Below are 14,352 nucleotides of genomic sequence, written 5' to 3'. Positions count from 1 at the left end.
AAGATTGATTTTAAATATTTGGAAGAGCACAGGCAGACCATCTGTTGATGTGTGACTCTTATTAATTTTGCCACCTGGAGGATTTCAGTTTGATGATAGGACTTTGTAGTTATTCCATCTTAATCATATGTCCTCCTCCTTCTAGTAGGAAATTTTGAGCTCATAGAGGATAGGGACTGTCACTTTATTTTCCATTTTTGTAAATTCAGTGTCTAGCATAATGCATTCATTTATTAAATATTTGTTGAATTAATATTCAGAATGCACTATTTCTTAGAGGGCATTTTAGCATAGTCTGGCTTAATGTTTTGATCAGCCCTACACACTGAGTAGAAATAATTACTTTTTTGATATCAAGACTTCCTATACCCAGAGTCAAAGGAAATAAACTACTTTTGATATCTATGGAATAAAATGCCAGTGTGAAAATATTAAAGAAATGTAATTCCTTGAATTCTGTACATGGATAGTGTCTTTAGAAGAATCAGGTTACCGGGTGAAAAATATACAAGGGAGGAAAGTTTCCAAAATGTATAATTAAGATTAATTTAGTAATCTTTTCTCATTAAGCTAAATTTTTGTAGGGTAATGAAAGATTTGTATATGGTGTTGTGTAGGATTAAGGGGATTTAATGTTTGACATCACTTCTTTGTCTGTTCAGGTCTACAGATGAGAATTTATTGAGTAGGGGATAAAGCATTCTGTTAAGAACCTTCCCTGAAAAAGAGGGAGAAAAGTGGAGAAAATTTGCTTTATTTTCATCCAGTTGCTGAATATAATGACAGCTGTTTACCCACAAACAATATGGATTTTTTTCATAGTAATAACAGAGGCAACATTGAAGACAATTAAGGCTGTGTGATGCATTGGTCTTTTCTCCCGCTTCAGTCTTCCTAACATCATTGGCTTCTATGCAGGTTTTTTTTTTAATAAGAAGAACATTAAAATGAGGGATCAGTGACAAGATTGCTTGTATCTACTGCATTTCTATTCATTCCTTTAAAGACATGGTGCTCCGACTGTTACTCTTCACAGGCCTCTGGCTCACAGTGGTTTTCAACGTCCTTGCTGTCCCTGGAGCCAAGAAGCAAGAGCAGCAGTGCTCATCTGCAAGGAAACAAACCAGGTAAGATTTCTGGAATGTAGACACACCAGTTATCATCATGATTCTCCCAGGGCCATTTCTTGAAGGCTGGAAACCAGAGTTTCTACCCTTCACTGGGAACAAAGCTTTATGGTAATTGTCTACTAGTCTCTGGGGATGGCATCTGTGCTTCAAAATACCAGGCTGCTTGACATTTTCAGGAGCAAAATATTGAGCCTCTGTTAAAATTTCATCCTAGACCTTGGAGAAGTAAAAATGTGTCATCTACCCTACATAGGCATTATCTTTTACAGAACGCCTGCGAAGAGGGAGCCATTTATATGTGGGCACCTAGCAAGAGTGTAAATATATGATATTCCTAGATTCAAATTACCTCGAGTGATAAGTTTTAGAGCTTTTAGTGGGTTACTAAACATTTTTCAAAATATCTTGGGTAGGGATTAGACTAACCATTTCCTTTGTTAAGAATTAATGGAATGTACTTTGTCTTATACTTTCTAGCAGATATGATAATCAAAGGCAATTAGTAACATAAAACTAGTGTGCCTGTGAGGAAGAATGGACAAATATCTGAAGGCTTATATTTCAAAGCAAAGCTTCATCATTATCATCCTTACCAAAGATCATCAATAGGCTATCCCCAACAAGAAAGATAACACATAAAAAAAATAAGGGAGACCATTCAGAGAGGGAAGCAACCTTGGAGTCTATCTACCCTAAAATGGATAAATAGGTGCCCTCTATAACATACAAAGCAGGTTATCATACAGCATTTTTTCAATGATCCCTGACTTTAATAAAAAGTCAACAAAAGATATCACCAGATCTCTTTCCCCCTCCCTCACTGAATCAAACATGGAAGTTCCCCATTTCATTTCCTCCAGTTATTAGAGCTCATACACTACAATAGTAAAATACAACTTTACATTCATTATTTCATTTGAGGTTCATAATAAACCTATGAGGTAGTTAGTGTATTATCATTATTTTTCACATAGGGAAACTGAGTCCTAGAGAGATTGAGTGATTTCTCCAATGTCACATATATGGCAAGTAACCTAGTCAAGATTTGCAACCCAATTTTTTATTACAAATCCAGTGCTCTTTATGCTATGCCCCAGCTGCCTTTTCAAGAAACTATGAGACCTTGACTACTTTTAGAAGATTGGGGATGTAAATTTTAACAGAGACTATTAGTGTTAAAAATGGAAGCAATGAAAGATTAAGCGATTTATCCAATATAATATATTAAGATAGCAGCAAAGCAGGATCTGAAACCTTGATATTTAGAAACACCTGAGTCTTCTTTGGGACATGATGAGAAAAAGTTGGGAGTCTATACCAGATAGTTAGTGGGCATTTTCAGGTGACCTGTGCAGTAAATTGCAGTATTTTTCTCCACTTTCTGTTGTTTTTCTTTTGGAACCTATGAAGAAGAAGCCTTTTGAAGTTTTTTCTCCTTTTCAAGTCCTGAAATCTTCGAACACTGTCAGACAAGGAACATTCAGCACAAACAACAAATATGTTGGTTGAAATGAACCACAAGTTTTATTTTTATTTTTCTTCAATGTCGAGGGTAGAGGTGGGAAACCAGTGGAAGGGCAAGAAATAGATTTTTGTTAATTTTTTAAATAGAATTTTTAGAATTTTGGAAAATGGAACTAGATCATGAGTCTATGCTCTGTGACAGGGTACCACTTAAATCTCTGAACAGTCTCTTCAAGGGGAGAAAGAAGATGAATCTCTAACAGTTCGTGTCATATGTCTACATCTTTAGTGAACATTCAACAAAGAAGAGATCTTTAGAGGCTTTTCTGAGATCAACGTCCTTGTGGAGTTTTCAAGACCTCATCTTAATTTTTACTTCTTTGCATTCTACTTCAGCTAGAGATCCTCTGAGAAACAAGTGAGAGTCCAATTTCATTAGTTTCTCTCATATTCTTTTATTCTTCAATAGCAAAACCCTTAGGGCACCTCAAAGAGTAAACAGATGGCCCTAATTCAGAAGTAGTCTTTTATAAAGGGAACCATGCATGTTCCTCTGGTTAATGGCAAGGCCCAGTTCTGCAACTTTCAAAGTTTTCATTCTTCATTCTCTTGTGAAGTTGAAAACATTAATCACAACTACAGAGGCTTGATAGAGTCAAGAGCAGAGTGGCAATAGAAGAGTATAGTGTCAATAGAGATAGCACTGTCCCTGAAATCAAGGGTCCTGGATTCAAATCTTCCCTCTGATTCTTGGGCAAATCTAAATGGGACAGCTAGACTACATAGTCACTATGGTCCCTTCCATTTATATAGTCTATGATTGTTTCCCTCTAATGAAAAAAAAATGGAAATTCACTATTATAACATTGAGGAAAGAAAAAAATAATGGAAAGTTCAAAAACATTATTGCTTAAATTGCTTTGGGAGAGTAATTTATGAATTGAGCTTGACTCCTTCACCCATTGAGCCCATTACCCTAAAATTGATAATAGTTTTGCCATTAAGTTTTTGTATTTGACACATCCATCCACTCCTATGACAGCATTATTCTAGGGTTCTTTCAGTTCTTTAAATAGAGATAAGACTCTTGGGGGATAGGATCTTGGCAATAACGTGGATCTGTAGAAATTTTCTTGTCCTGAGGAGAAAAGCTAGTATATCTTTCCACAGTAATGGTCATGTAGCTAACCAAGCCTTTATTAAGGGATCTGCTATCAACTAAGGCCAAGTCTATATAAGAACAATAGAATCAAAAGGTTTAGTCAATCTGATTCACTATGACCTATCTAAGAAGCTCTAAAAATAACACGGACTTGCCAATCCTACCATAGGAGAAGTTTTCTTAATGAGTTAAGTCAAATTGGGCCCAGCAAGTTTTTGGTCACACTTGATACTACATTTTAAAGAATTGTATGTCATTTAGGACTAGGAACATAGGATTAAACTGCTGCAAGCATGCTTATAAGCAGTATAGAATAATGGAAAGAGTATTGAATCTATAAGCAGAGAATATAAGTTCCAATTATTGTTCTGCTACTTCTGACTTGAGTCAAGACACAATTATCTCTGGGCTTCAGTTTCCTTGTAAAATGATGGGTGGGGTTGGATTAGATAATCTCTAAAGGAGATAGAATACCAGACCTGAAGTCAAGACTCATATTTCTGTTCAAATCTGGCCTCAGATACTTACTAGCTATGTGACCCTGGGCAAGTCACTTAACCCTGTTTGCTTCAGTTTTTTTTTTTCATCTGTAAAATGAGCTGAAGAAGGAAATAGCAAACCACTCCAGTTGCTTTGCCAGGAAAACCCCAAATGGAGTGCATGAAGGGTCAGACGTGACTGAAAAATGACTGAACAACAAACAAAGGTCCCCTGTAGCTCTAAATCTATAATCCTAGGCCAATCTCATTATTTTATAGATGAGGAAGCAGAGGCTCAGAGGAGTAATAGGTTATAAATTGAGTCAATGGAAAAGCTTAGACTAGGACTCAAGTTCCCTGACTCCCAGTCCAGTATATATTCCACTAAGCATGCTGCGATGATCTAAGAGAGAATCCCTTTTTTTATTTATTTTTAACTTTTTTTGTGTGTGTGAGGCAATTGGGGTTAAGTGACTTGCCCAGGGTCACACAGCTGGTAAGTGTTAAGTGTCTGAGGCCAGATTTGAACTCAGGTACTCCTGAGTCCAGGGCCTGCGCCACCTAGCTGCCCCTATTTTTAACTTTTAAAAGAGATTATTTAGACAACAAAATGTTATGCAAATTTTTGCCTCCATAATTTTCTATGTCCCCTTTGTTCTTAAATATGCATTACTTCCCATAAAAACTTGAATCAGATAAAAAATACTTTTCAGCTACAAGGAGCAAAAGCAGCACAGAAGATGAAGGATCAAAGGTATCCTGGGGTGGGGGGGATCAATGAATTTGAAAAATAACTTCCATTCTGATTTTGAGGCTTAACACCTATATGACCATGGCCAGTCACTTAACTTCTCTGAAACTCAGTCTCTTCATTTGTAAAATGAGGGTAGTAATAATTGTCTAGCTTCTCTCACACAGTCTTTTGTGAAGGAAGTTCTTTAAAAACCTCTAAGTGCTACAGAAATGGGAATTATCATTCTGGATAGAGCAGTCATTTAAGAAAGCTTCCTCAGGACATGACCTACCTGACCTTGCTCTTAAGTACTGGTTCAATCCCTACACAGTCCAGCCCAACACATTCAGTTTACAGATGAGAAAACTGAAGCCCCAGAGAGCTGACATGATTTACTTGAGGTCACAAAGGTGAAGTAAATGGTAGAGCTGGACTTAGAACCCAGATCCTCTGGCTCCAGATGTGACACTCTGGACATTACACCGCACTGCCTCAAATAGCCAAAAGACAGGCTTCTTTTGTTGTATCCTAGGATTCCCAGCCTAGGTTTTTCCTTTACATTCTCAGTCCAGGAGTACATTACTGAGAAAAGCTCATGACATTTAACTGGGCTGTTTCTGCATAAATTGAAAACTTTTTTTTTTTAATTTTTTTTTTGGTGAGGCAATTGAGATTAAGTGACTTGCCCAGGGTCACACAGCCAGTAAGTGTCAAGTATCTAAGGACAGATTTGAACTAAGGTCCTCCTGAATCCAGGGCCGGTGAACTATCCACTGTGCCACCTAACTGCCCCTGTTTAATGGTTTTTACATGTAATTGGGGGTAAATAAAATATTAAAAATTAAAATAAATAAAAGTTTTAAAAATTTGATTTATTAACTGTAGTACAGTGAAAAGAATGCTAAACTTGGACTCACAGACTGCATTCAACTGATGTGACTTAACCTCTCAGCCTTGGTTTCCTCATGCATAAGATGAGGAAGTAGCATTTCTTTATTACAGCTTATGACAAGCAGACCCATCTGTTCTGTGTTAATAATGGGTTGGACCTCAGAAATAATTTAATACAAGTCTTTCATTTGCAGATGATGAAATCGAGGTACAGAGAGTGAAGTGACTGAGCCAAGATTTCACAGTTTTCTCTGAAACTTAATTATAAATGGCTTATATTGTGTATGCAAGTCTTGACACCCCTCAAATTCCTCGAGGACAGAAGGTAATCCAGAAGACATAAATCATCCTTTGTAATACTAACACAGCCTAGCACAGTTCTAAGCACAAAGGCACAGGGTAGGTACTGAATAAATGTTTGCTGTCATCAAAATGTGGTGAGTTCTACTCCCTTTTTCACCAAAGTATGATGGGCACTGGTCACGCATGTCCTCATTTCCAACATTTATTGTTAGCTACCAACCATGTGCCTTGTGTTATAAGAGATATTCAGTTAAATTCCTTTCAATTCCAGAAAGATTTATTAAGTGCCTGGCCCCAAATGCAATTTCAAAATTTGGAGAAACTGGATCAATGCTATAAATATTAAAAAAAAACAACCAAACTTTTTTGCTAAATTTAAGCAAACACTAAGCAAAGATATAGAAATAAGCAGTCGGCAAAGACATACAGGGGCAACTTTTCAGGTCACAGCTTACAGGGACATATTCAAGTCAATAACACAAGCCCATGAGTGGAATAATAAATAGCTTTTCAAATCCAAAAAGCCCTCCTCCTTTCTTGATATAATTTTTGTTGTTGGGTTTGGGGTATATTTTTTCTTAAAGATTCCCCCTAGATCAGGCCTTGGCAAGTCCATTTAGCCTCTCCCCATTCAGGCTTTCCAGGACTAACAGCTAGCACCTAGGTTAAATCATTATCATCAATAGAATATAATCATTCCCTTAGAGTTCAAAGCCTGGGCAAAACAAATAATGCCCATGGCAGCTGTGTCAACGCACTGTAATAGCAGCCTGACAATACAAAGATGGACAACAGCATAATCCCTGCCCTTTTCCCCACTGAGGGTTTTTGAGAAGAGGACTGTCTTATATAAAAGACAGCATAAAACATAGTCCCTGCTCTCAAGAAACTTGTATAATAATTACAGAGAAAAAGCACATATATTTTTAAAAATTGTAAACAAAATGAGTTAAATTCTAACAGGTAACAAAGAAACCAAAATCTATTATATGGTAAATGTAAACAATAACATTAAGGATAAGATCATATGTGCTATGTAAGTTCAGAAGAAGAGTTGATTACTGTAGCTGAAACATTCAGGGAGCAGGAGGTGGGAAGAAAATAAGCATTTATATGCCACATATGATGTACCAGGCACTAGACTAAGTGCTTTTTACAAATATTACCTTATTTGATCTTTGCAGCAATCCTTCAAGATTGGGACTATTATTCTATCCATTTCATAGTTGAGGAAACTGAGGCAATCAAAGGCTAAGTGACTTACCCAGGCTTACGCAGCCAGTAATGATCTAAGCCTATATTTGAGGTCAGGTCTTCCTGATTTCAGGCACAAAACACTATCCATTACACCATTAGCTTCAAGGCAAGTGAGACTTCAGCTGCATTTTTTTCCTTCCTTCCTTCCTTCCTTCCTTCCTTCCTTCCTTCCTTCCTTCCTTCCTTCCTTCCTTCCTTCCTTCCTTCCTTCCTTCCTTCCTTCCTTCCTTCTTTCCTTCCCTCCTTTCCTTCTTTCCTTCTATCCTCCCTCTCTCCCTCCCTCCTTCCCTTCCTTCCTTTTTTTTGGAGGCAATTGGGGTTAGGTGACTTGCCCAGGGTCACACAGTTAATAAGTGTCTGAAGTCAGATTTGAATTCAGGTCCGCCTGACTCCAGGACTAGTGCTTAGCGGGAGCTTCATTTTAAAGGATGGGTAGGACTTAAAAAGAAATAGAAGATTCCTTCCAGTTTTACAGACAGGTTTAGAGCCAGTGAAGACACTGGTCTGACTAAAGTAGAACATTTGTCTTAAGTAAGTGGTGTATGAGTCTGAGCCACAGGTTTGCCCTTTAAGAGTAAACCAAGGGGGCAGCTAGGTGGCGCAGTGGATAGAGCACTGGCCCTGGATTCAGGAGGACCTGAGTTCAAATCCAGCCTCAGACACTTGACACTTAACTAGCTGTGTGACCTCGGGCAAGTCACTTAACCCCAATTGCCTCACCAAAAATTAAAAAAAAAAAAAAAAAAGAGTAAACCAAGAAACCATCCAAAAGGGGAGCTGTGGACAAAGAATTACCAGATCATGTGAGCCAAGCTACAGTGGTCCCATGTCTAGTGTGGGTCTATACCCACAAAACAAGTGGTACAAATGCCCATAATTCTAGAAGATTAGGTATTCTTGACTGCTCATTATCAAATAATTAGGATTCTTTAGTCTGGAAGTTAAAGGCTGAAAAGGAAACAGTTTAATTAAACCCATAAAAACCATATTGATAACATAAATATAGATTTGTTTGCCAATTTCTCAATGTCAGCATTCCATTCAATTATATTTGGTGAATTCTTTCAGAAATTTCACTGTTCAGGGGCAGCTATGTGACTCAGTGGATAAAGCACCAGCCCTGGATTTAGGAGGACCTGAGTTCAAATCTCACCTCAGACACTTACTAGCTGTGTGACCTTGGACAAGTCATTTAACCCCAATTGCCTTAGACATCTAGGGCCATCTCCAGTTGTCCTGATAATATATCTTGCCACTAGACCCAGATGGCTCTAGAGAACCTGGGTTCAAGTCTTGTCTCTAATATATACTTTTCCATGGCAGAAAGAGAGAGAGAATCTAAGGAGAACCATAAACTCAAAGAGTAGAGCATTTTTGTAGCATCAAAAAGGGAAAAGTAGATGTTCATCAATTGGGAACTAGCTAAATTTCAGTACAAGTATAAGGTCAGAAATTCCTCTTACTTCAATTATTGTAATCACAGAAGGTCTAGGCAACTCAATTGAACCCATCAATCAAAAATAAACTAAATATATGGTGTGAGGTGTTAGTTTGAACCTAATTTCTTTGCTTTCCAGTTTTCTCAGCAGCATTTTTTAATCCCCAGCCACTTCAAAAAGTCAGAAGATAGGGAGTTACCATTGGAATTGATAGCAGTATCCGCCAGGAGTGATAGAAATGTTCTCAGAGAAGCAGAGGCTGATGGCTACATCTGAACTGAGAGACACACCAAAGAAAAGAAGTTTTAAGTCTTTACAAGGGCACTAACCTTTGGAGCCCAGCAGAGAGCTATTCATGAGAGGAATTTCATGAGAATTCCATGTGGGAAGAAACAGGACTTCTAGTAACCAGGAGCTATGAGTGTGTTCTTTGGAAATATGAACTCTCCCTAAATTTGATCTCACTCTCCCTAGGTGCCTTGTGTGTGCAAGGAGAGAATGTGGTCTCATTTTAAGGTGCTATTTCTATGACAATCATACTCACCAAACTTACTTATTAAATTTTTTTTCCCGGGGGAAGCTAGGTGGCACAGTGTATAAAGCACCAGCTCTGGATTAAGGAGCACTTGAGTTTAAATCCAACCTCAAACGCTTGACACTTTCTAGCTGTGTGACCCTGGGCAAGTCACTTAACCCTCATTGCCCCACCAAAAAAAAATTTTTTCTCCAAATGATAATTCACACTGGCTAATAATTAATAGGATTAATACTTGACAATACTTGAAACTCCAGTACTTTAGGATTATCCCTCAAACCCCTCCTAATGGGATTAGTCAACCACTCTGGAGATTCAGGCAGTGAATTCAAATGGGAAATGGAAAAGCAGCCCCAAAAGGGGTGGTACACATGAATGTGTTAGGATATTTCTTACACTGTTAAAAACAATGAATATAAAGGCTATAGGGAGGCATGAGGAGACTTACATAAACAGATGCAAAGTAAATTGAATAGGAAAACAATATAAACAATGGACTGAACTAATGAAGGGTTAAAGAACAACAAGAAAGTTTGAAACTGAATATTGTAATTATAATGATCAGGCCTGGCCCCAAAGAAAAGGTCTGAGAATGCACCATCCAGCTTTCTTTGCATGGGTAAGGAACTATGCATACAGAATAATACATGTACCAGATTTGGCTAATATTGCTAACCTATTTTTTTTCTTGTCTCTTCTTTGTCATAAGTTGTTTTCTGGGCAGTGAGAAGGATATATCTAAAATAAAACTTAAGTAAAGATAGATGGTATTTTTTTCATGCCGGTCTAAGGAGAACGAACTTTTCTTACAAAGCAAAGGGGAGACACTGAAAATTTTTTAACAGAATAATAACATAGATTAGATCTATGTATAAGGAAAGTCAATCTGGTAGCAGTATGAAGGACAGAAGAAATTGTATCATAAAACCCGAGTTTCAATCCTGCCTTTGCCACTCTCTTGCTTTTGTGATCTTGACCAAGTCACTAAATGTCTCTGGGCCTTGCTTTCCATATCTGTAAAATGATTAAGATGGATTGATGGCTTCTAAGGGCTTTTTCCATTCTGAAATTCTGATCTTGTGTTTCTAGCTGCTCTTCATCAGGCTCCATTTCTGGCTCCTTACTCTCCTCCTGATTCCTTAATGGGGGTGTTTTCCCAGTTTTTACCCTGGTCATCTTTTCTCTTTCTATACCTCCTCCTTTGGCAATTTTATTCATTACCACAACTTCAAATATTCCCTTTACATAGATGCATGTCCCCCCACAGGCATTTAACAATGATATACCCACTATTCAAAACTCTTAATTCTGCTACCTATTAATGATGCCAGGTGGTACAGGGAATAGAGCGCCAGACCTGGAATCAGGAAGACTCACCTTACTGAGTTCAAATCCAGCTTCTTACTTACTAGCCATGTGATCCAGAACAAGTCATCTAACCCTCTTTGCCTCAGTTTCCTCATCTGTAAAATGAGCTGGAGAAGGAAATGGCAAACCACTCCAGTATCTTTGCCAAAAAACAACTCTTAAGTGGACTCATAAAGAGTCTGACATGACTGAAAAACAACTGAACAACAACATTCTAATAGGTGAAGGCTTACACAGGAAGATACAGACAGTGTCGAATATTCTGTTAATGATCATAAGTTGCATTTGTGTCCCAGACAATTTTAGGAAAGAGTCCAATTTGAGAAATCACAAGAACAACTGCTATCACACTCTTTGGGTAATGAATACAGGTACAACAAATCAATTTAATTTTTCTTATTCCAAACTACTCCCATCTTATTTCAGAGGACATTTGTGGGACTATACATGTAGTCTGTATTCAATCAGGCAAAATTCAGTGGAGTTCAAACTGTAATTCTACACCATTAGCTCTCCCATCCCTCCTCCACAAGCTAATAATTAATAAACATCAGAATATCACTAATCATGTACAACATAAATCTCCATTCTTTCTCCAGTCTTCTTTCACAATATCTTGCAAGGCTTATAGAAGTTATATTCAGCCATTACAGGATAATGATAACATCTCAAGACTTTTTTGTTTCTTGTTTTTGTTTATTTTGTTATTTTTTTCCAGCAAAAGAGAAATTAAAATGAAGAAGAAAGACAGTACAAAAGTATGGCCATTCAAGTATGATCAACTTCTCCATATAGAAGACCATGATTTTGCAATGAGGCCTGGATTTGGAGGTGAGTAAAAGCTTTAGGGCACCAATATGTGAAAGCCAATTTCCTTCTCACACTTTCCTCAATGTGGCCCTAGAGCAAGTGGAAACGGAAAACTGGAGCAAGAACTCAAGACGAAAAACCAGCTCTGAAGCAGATATTTTTCCTTAAATGATAATGATTCACATTTTATGACAACTCTCATTAATACAGAACTTTAGAGTTTATAAAGCATTTCCTCCCCAACAATCCTGAGAGGTAGAGAGTACAAGCATGATTTTACAGAAAAGAAAACAGCAAGATTAAGCATTTCTGTCTTGCATAACTGCATCTTAAACTGAAAAAATAAATTCTCATCTTTCCACTACATGTTGTCTATAGATAAGACTGCATTACTCCGCAAGGTGAAATTATAACATGTGATAAAACTGTCAATGGGTACAGAATATTTAAAAAATTAATATGCTAAAATCCTACTTCCTGATTTATTGTGTTGTGCAGATGACCCTGCATTCTCAAAAACTATGCCAGCAGAGTATAAGCTCCAACAGGCCCTACTGTGCTGGAAGGGCTTTGAGTACAGACCTGCCTATGGCTCATGTCAGCAATTTTTGTGTATAGCAAAACACTGCTTGGGAGCGTTATATAAGTATGAAACATAGTGAAAGCTTATGCACAGTTAAATGATGTATGACCATAAACAATTCCACGTGTGACAAATTTTAAGTAAATGTTTAGGCTTGTTATTGAACTAGTGATGACCAAGTATGAAGTAGGAAGCTCTGCTTTATTTTCAACTGGAACGCCCATATAAAACACACACACACACACACGTATTATATATAAGCATATTTTTAATATTGTTCATCCTCAATCACTTTGACACATATCTCATAATCCTTGTGATTATTCTTGTCTTCTTTTCCCTTGGTAACATTTTATTTTCCAATCACATGTAAAGATTGTTTTCAACATTCATTTTTGTAAGATTTTGAGTTCTAAATTTTTCTTCCTTCTTCCCTTTCCTCCCCCTTCCTTAAGACAGCAAGTAATCATATATATGTTTTATATATATACATACACATATATAATCATGTTATACATATTTTTATGTATATACAATCATGCTATACATATCTCCATATTAATCATGTTGTAAAAGAAGAATCAGGATTCTTAAGTCTTTTAGATATTTGTAAATAATTTAAATTACTTTCTTTTTTGTGAAAAGTTTTATTTTTTTTCAAATTACATGTAAAAACAATTTTTAACATTCATTTTTTTAAATTTCGAGTTCCATGGGCAGCTAGGTGGTGCAGTGGATAGAGCACCGGCCTTGGAGTCAGGAGGATCTGAGTTCAAATCCGACCTCAGATACTTAACACTTACTAGCTGTGTGACCCTGGGCAAGTTACTTAACCCCAATTGCCTCACTTAAAAAAAAAAGAGTAAAAAAAAATTTTTTGGAGTTCCAAATTCTTTCTCCCTCCCTCTTCCTTGAGAAGGCAAACAATTTGATGTAGATTATGCATGTGCAGTCATGCACAACATATTTCTATATTAGCTATGTTGTGAAAGAAAACACAGACCAAAACAAAATAAGAAAAAGTTTTTAAAAGCATGATTCGATCTGCATTCAGACTCCAACAGTACTTTCTCTGGAAGTAGAGAGCATTTTTCATCATAAATCCTTCAGAATTGTATTAGATTATTGTATTTCTTTGAATAAGTTATTCATAGTTGATCATCGTACAATATTGCTGTTACTGTGTACAACGTCCTCTGTTCTGCTCACTTCATTTTGCATCAGTTCACATAAGTGTTTCCAAGTTTTTCTGAAAGCATTTTACTCATCATTCTTTATAGCACAATTGTATTCCATCACAACCATATGCCACAACTTGTTCAGCCATTCTCCAATTTCTTTGCCACCACAAAAAATAACTGCTATAAATATTTTTGTATATATAAATTCTTTCCCTTTTTAAAATCTCTTTGGGATACAGACCTAGCAGTGGTGTTGCTGGGTCAAAGGTAATTTGAGTTACTTTTAAATTTTAAAACTTAGAAATAAGGCAGGGGCAGCTAGGTGGCACAGTGGATAAAGCACCGGCCCTGGATTCAGGAGTACCTGAGTTCAAATCCGGCCTCAGACACTTAACACTTAATAGCTGTATGACCCTGGGCAAGTCACTTAACCCCAATTGCCTTACCGAAAAAAAACAAAAAACAAGAAATAAGGGGCAGCTAGGTGGTGCAATGGATAGAGCACTTGCCCTGGAATCAGGAGTAACTGATTTCAAATCCAGCCTCAGACACTTGACACTTACTAGCTGTGTGACCCTGGGCAAGTCACTTAACCCCAATTGCCTCACCAAAAAAACCTCAAAAAAAACCTTAGAAATAAACACCTACTTTGCTAGGCTGAAAACAACAAGCCTAGCTAAGTTTGGATAGGTCCATTGCTATCAGATGGTGATTTGGAGAGGAGAATGTAGAAAAAAAGGAAATAAGCATTTTTAAACACTTACTATGTGCCAGCACTGTGTTGAGTACTTTACTAATTTTATCTCATGTAACTCTCGCAACAACCCTATGACATAGTTGCTTTTTATTATCCTGTCTATTATCTCCATTTTATAATTGAGACAGCTGAGGCAGGGGTCACCCAACTAACAAGTGTCTGAAACTGGATTTGAAATTAGGTCTTCCTGACTCTAGGTTCAATGCACTATTCTACCTAACTACCTCTAATGCAAGTTATAAGTCAATCTGCTAAAACAC

The 14,352-nt window shown here is 37.1% G+C and overlaps 1 protein-coding gene across 1 annotated transcript in view; it reads left to right on the top strand.

The window, feature by feature from the left end:
- Nucleotides 1-1,008: 1,008 nt before the first annotated feature.
- The window catches only part of GABRR3 (gamma-aminobutyric acid type A receptor subunit rho3), a 72,246-nt gene continuing 58,902 nt past the window's right edge, over nucleotides 1,009-14,352 (top strand). Inside the window, exons 1-3 of the mRNA XM_043993433.1 lie at nucleotides 1,009-1,127; nucleotides 11,068-11,119; nucleotides 11,487-11,592. Of these exons, the coding sequence (XP_043849368.1) occupies nucleotides 1,009-1,127; nucleotides 11,068-11,119; nucleotides 11,487-11,592 (277 nt within the window). The remainder of the gene's footprint in view (nucleotides 1,128-11,067; nucleotides 11,120-11,486; nucleotides 11,593-14,352) is intronic.

This window comes from Dromiciops gliroides, chromosome 3 (assembly GCF_019393635.1).
Source record: "Dromiciops gliroides isolate mDroGli1 chromosome 3, mDroGli1.pri, whole genome shotgun sequence".
NCBI classification, from domain to species: Eukaryota; Metazoa; Chordata; class Mammalia; order Microbiotheria; family Microbiotheriidae; genus Dromiciops; species Dromiciops gliroides.
Note: the sequence above shows the minus strand (reverse complement) of the source record. Positions and strands in the feature narration are given on the sequence as shown.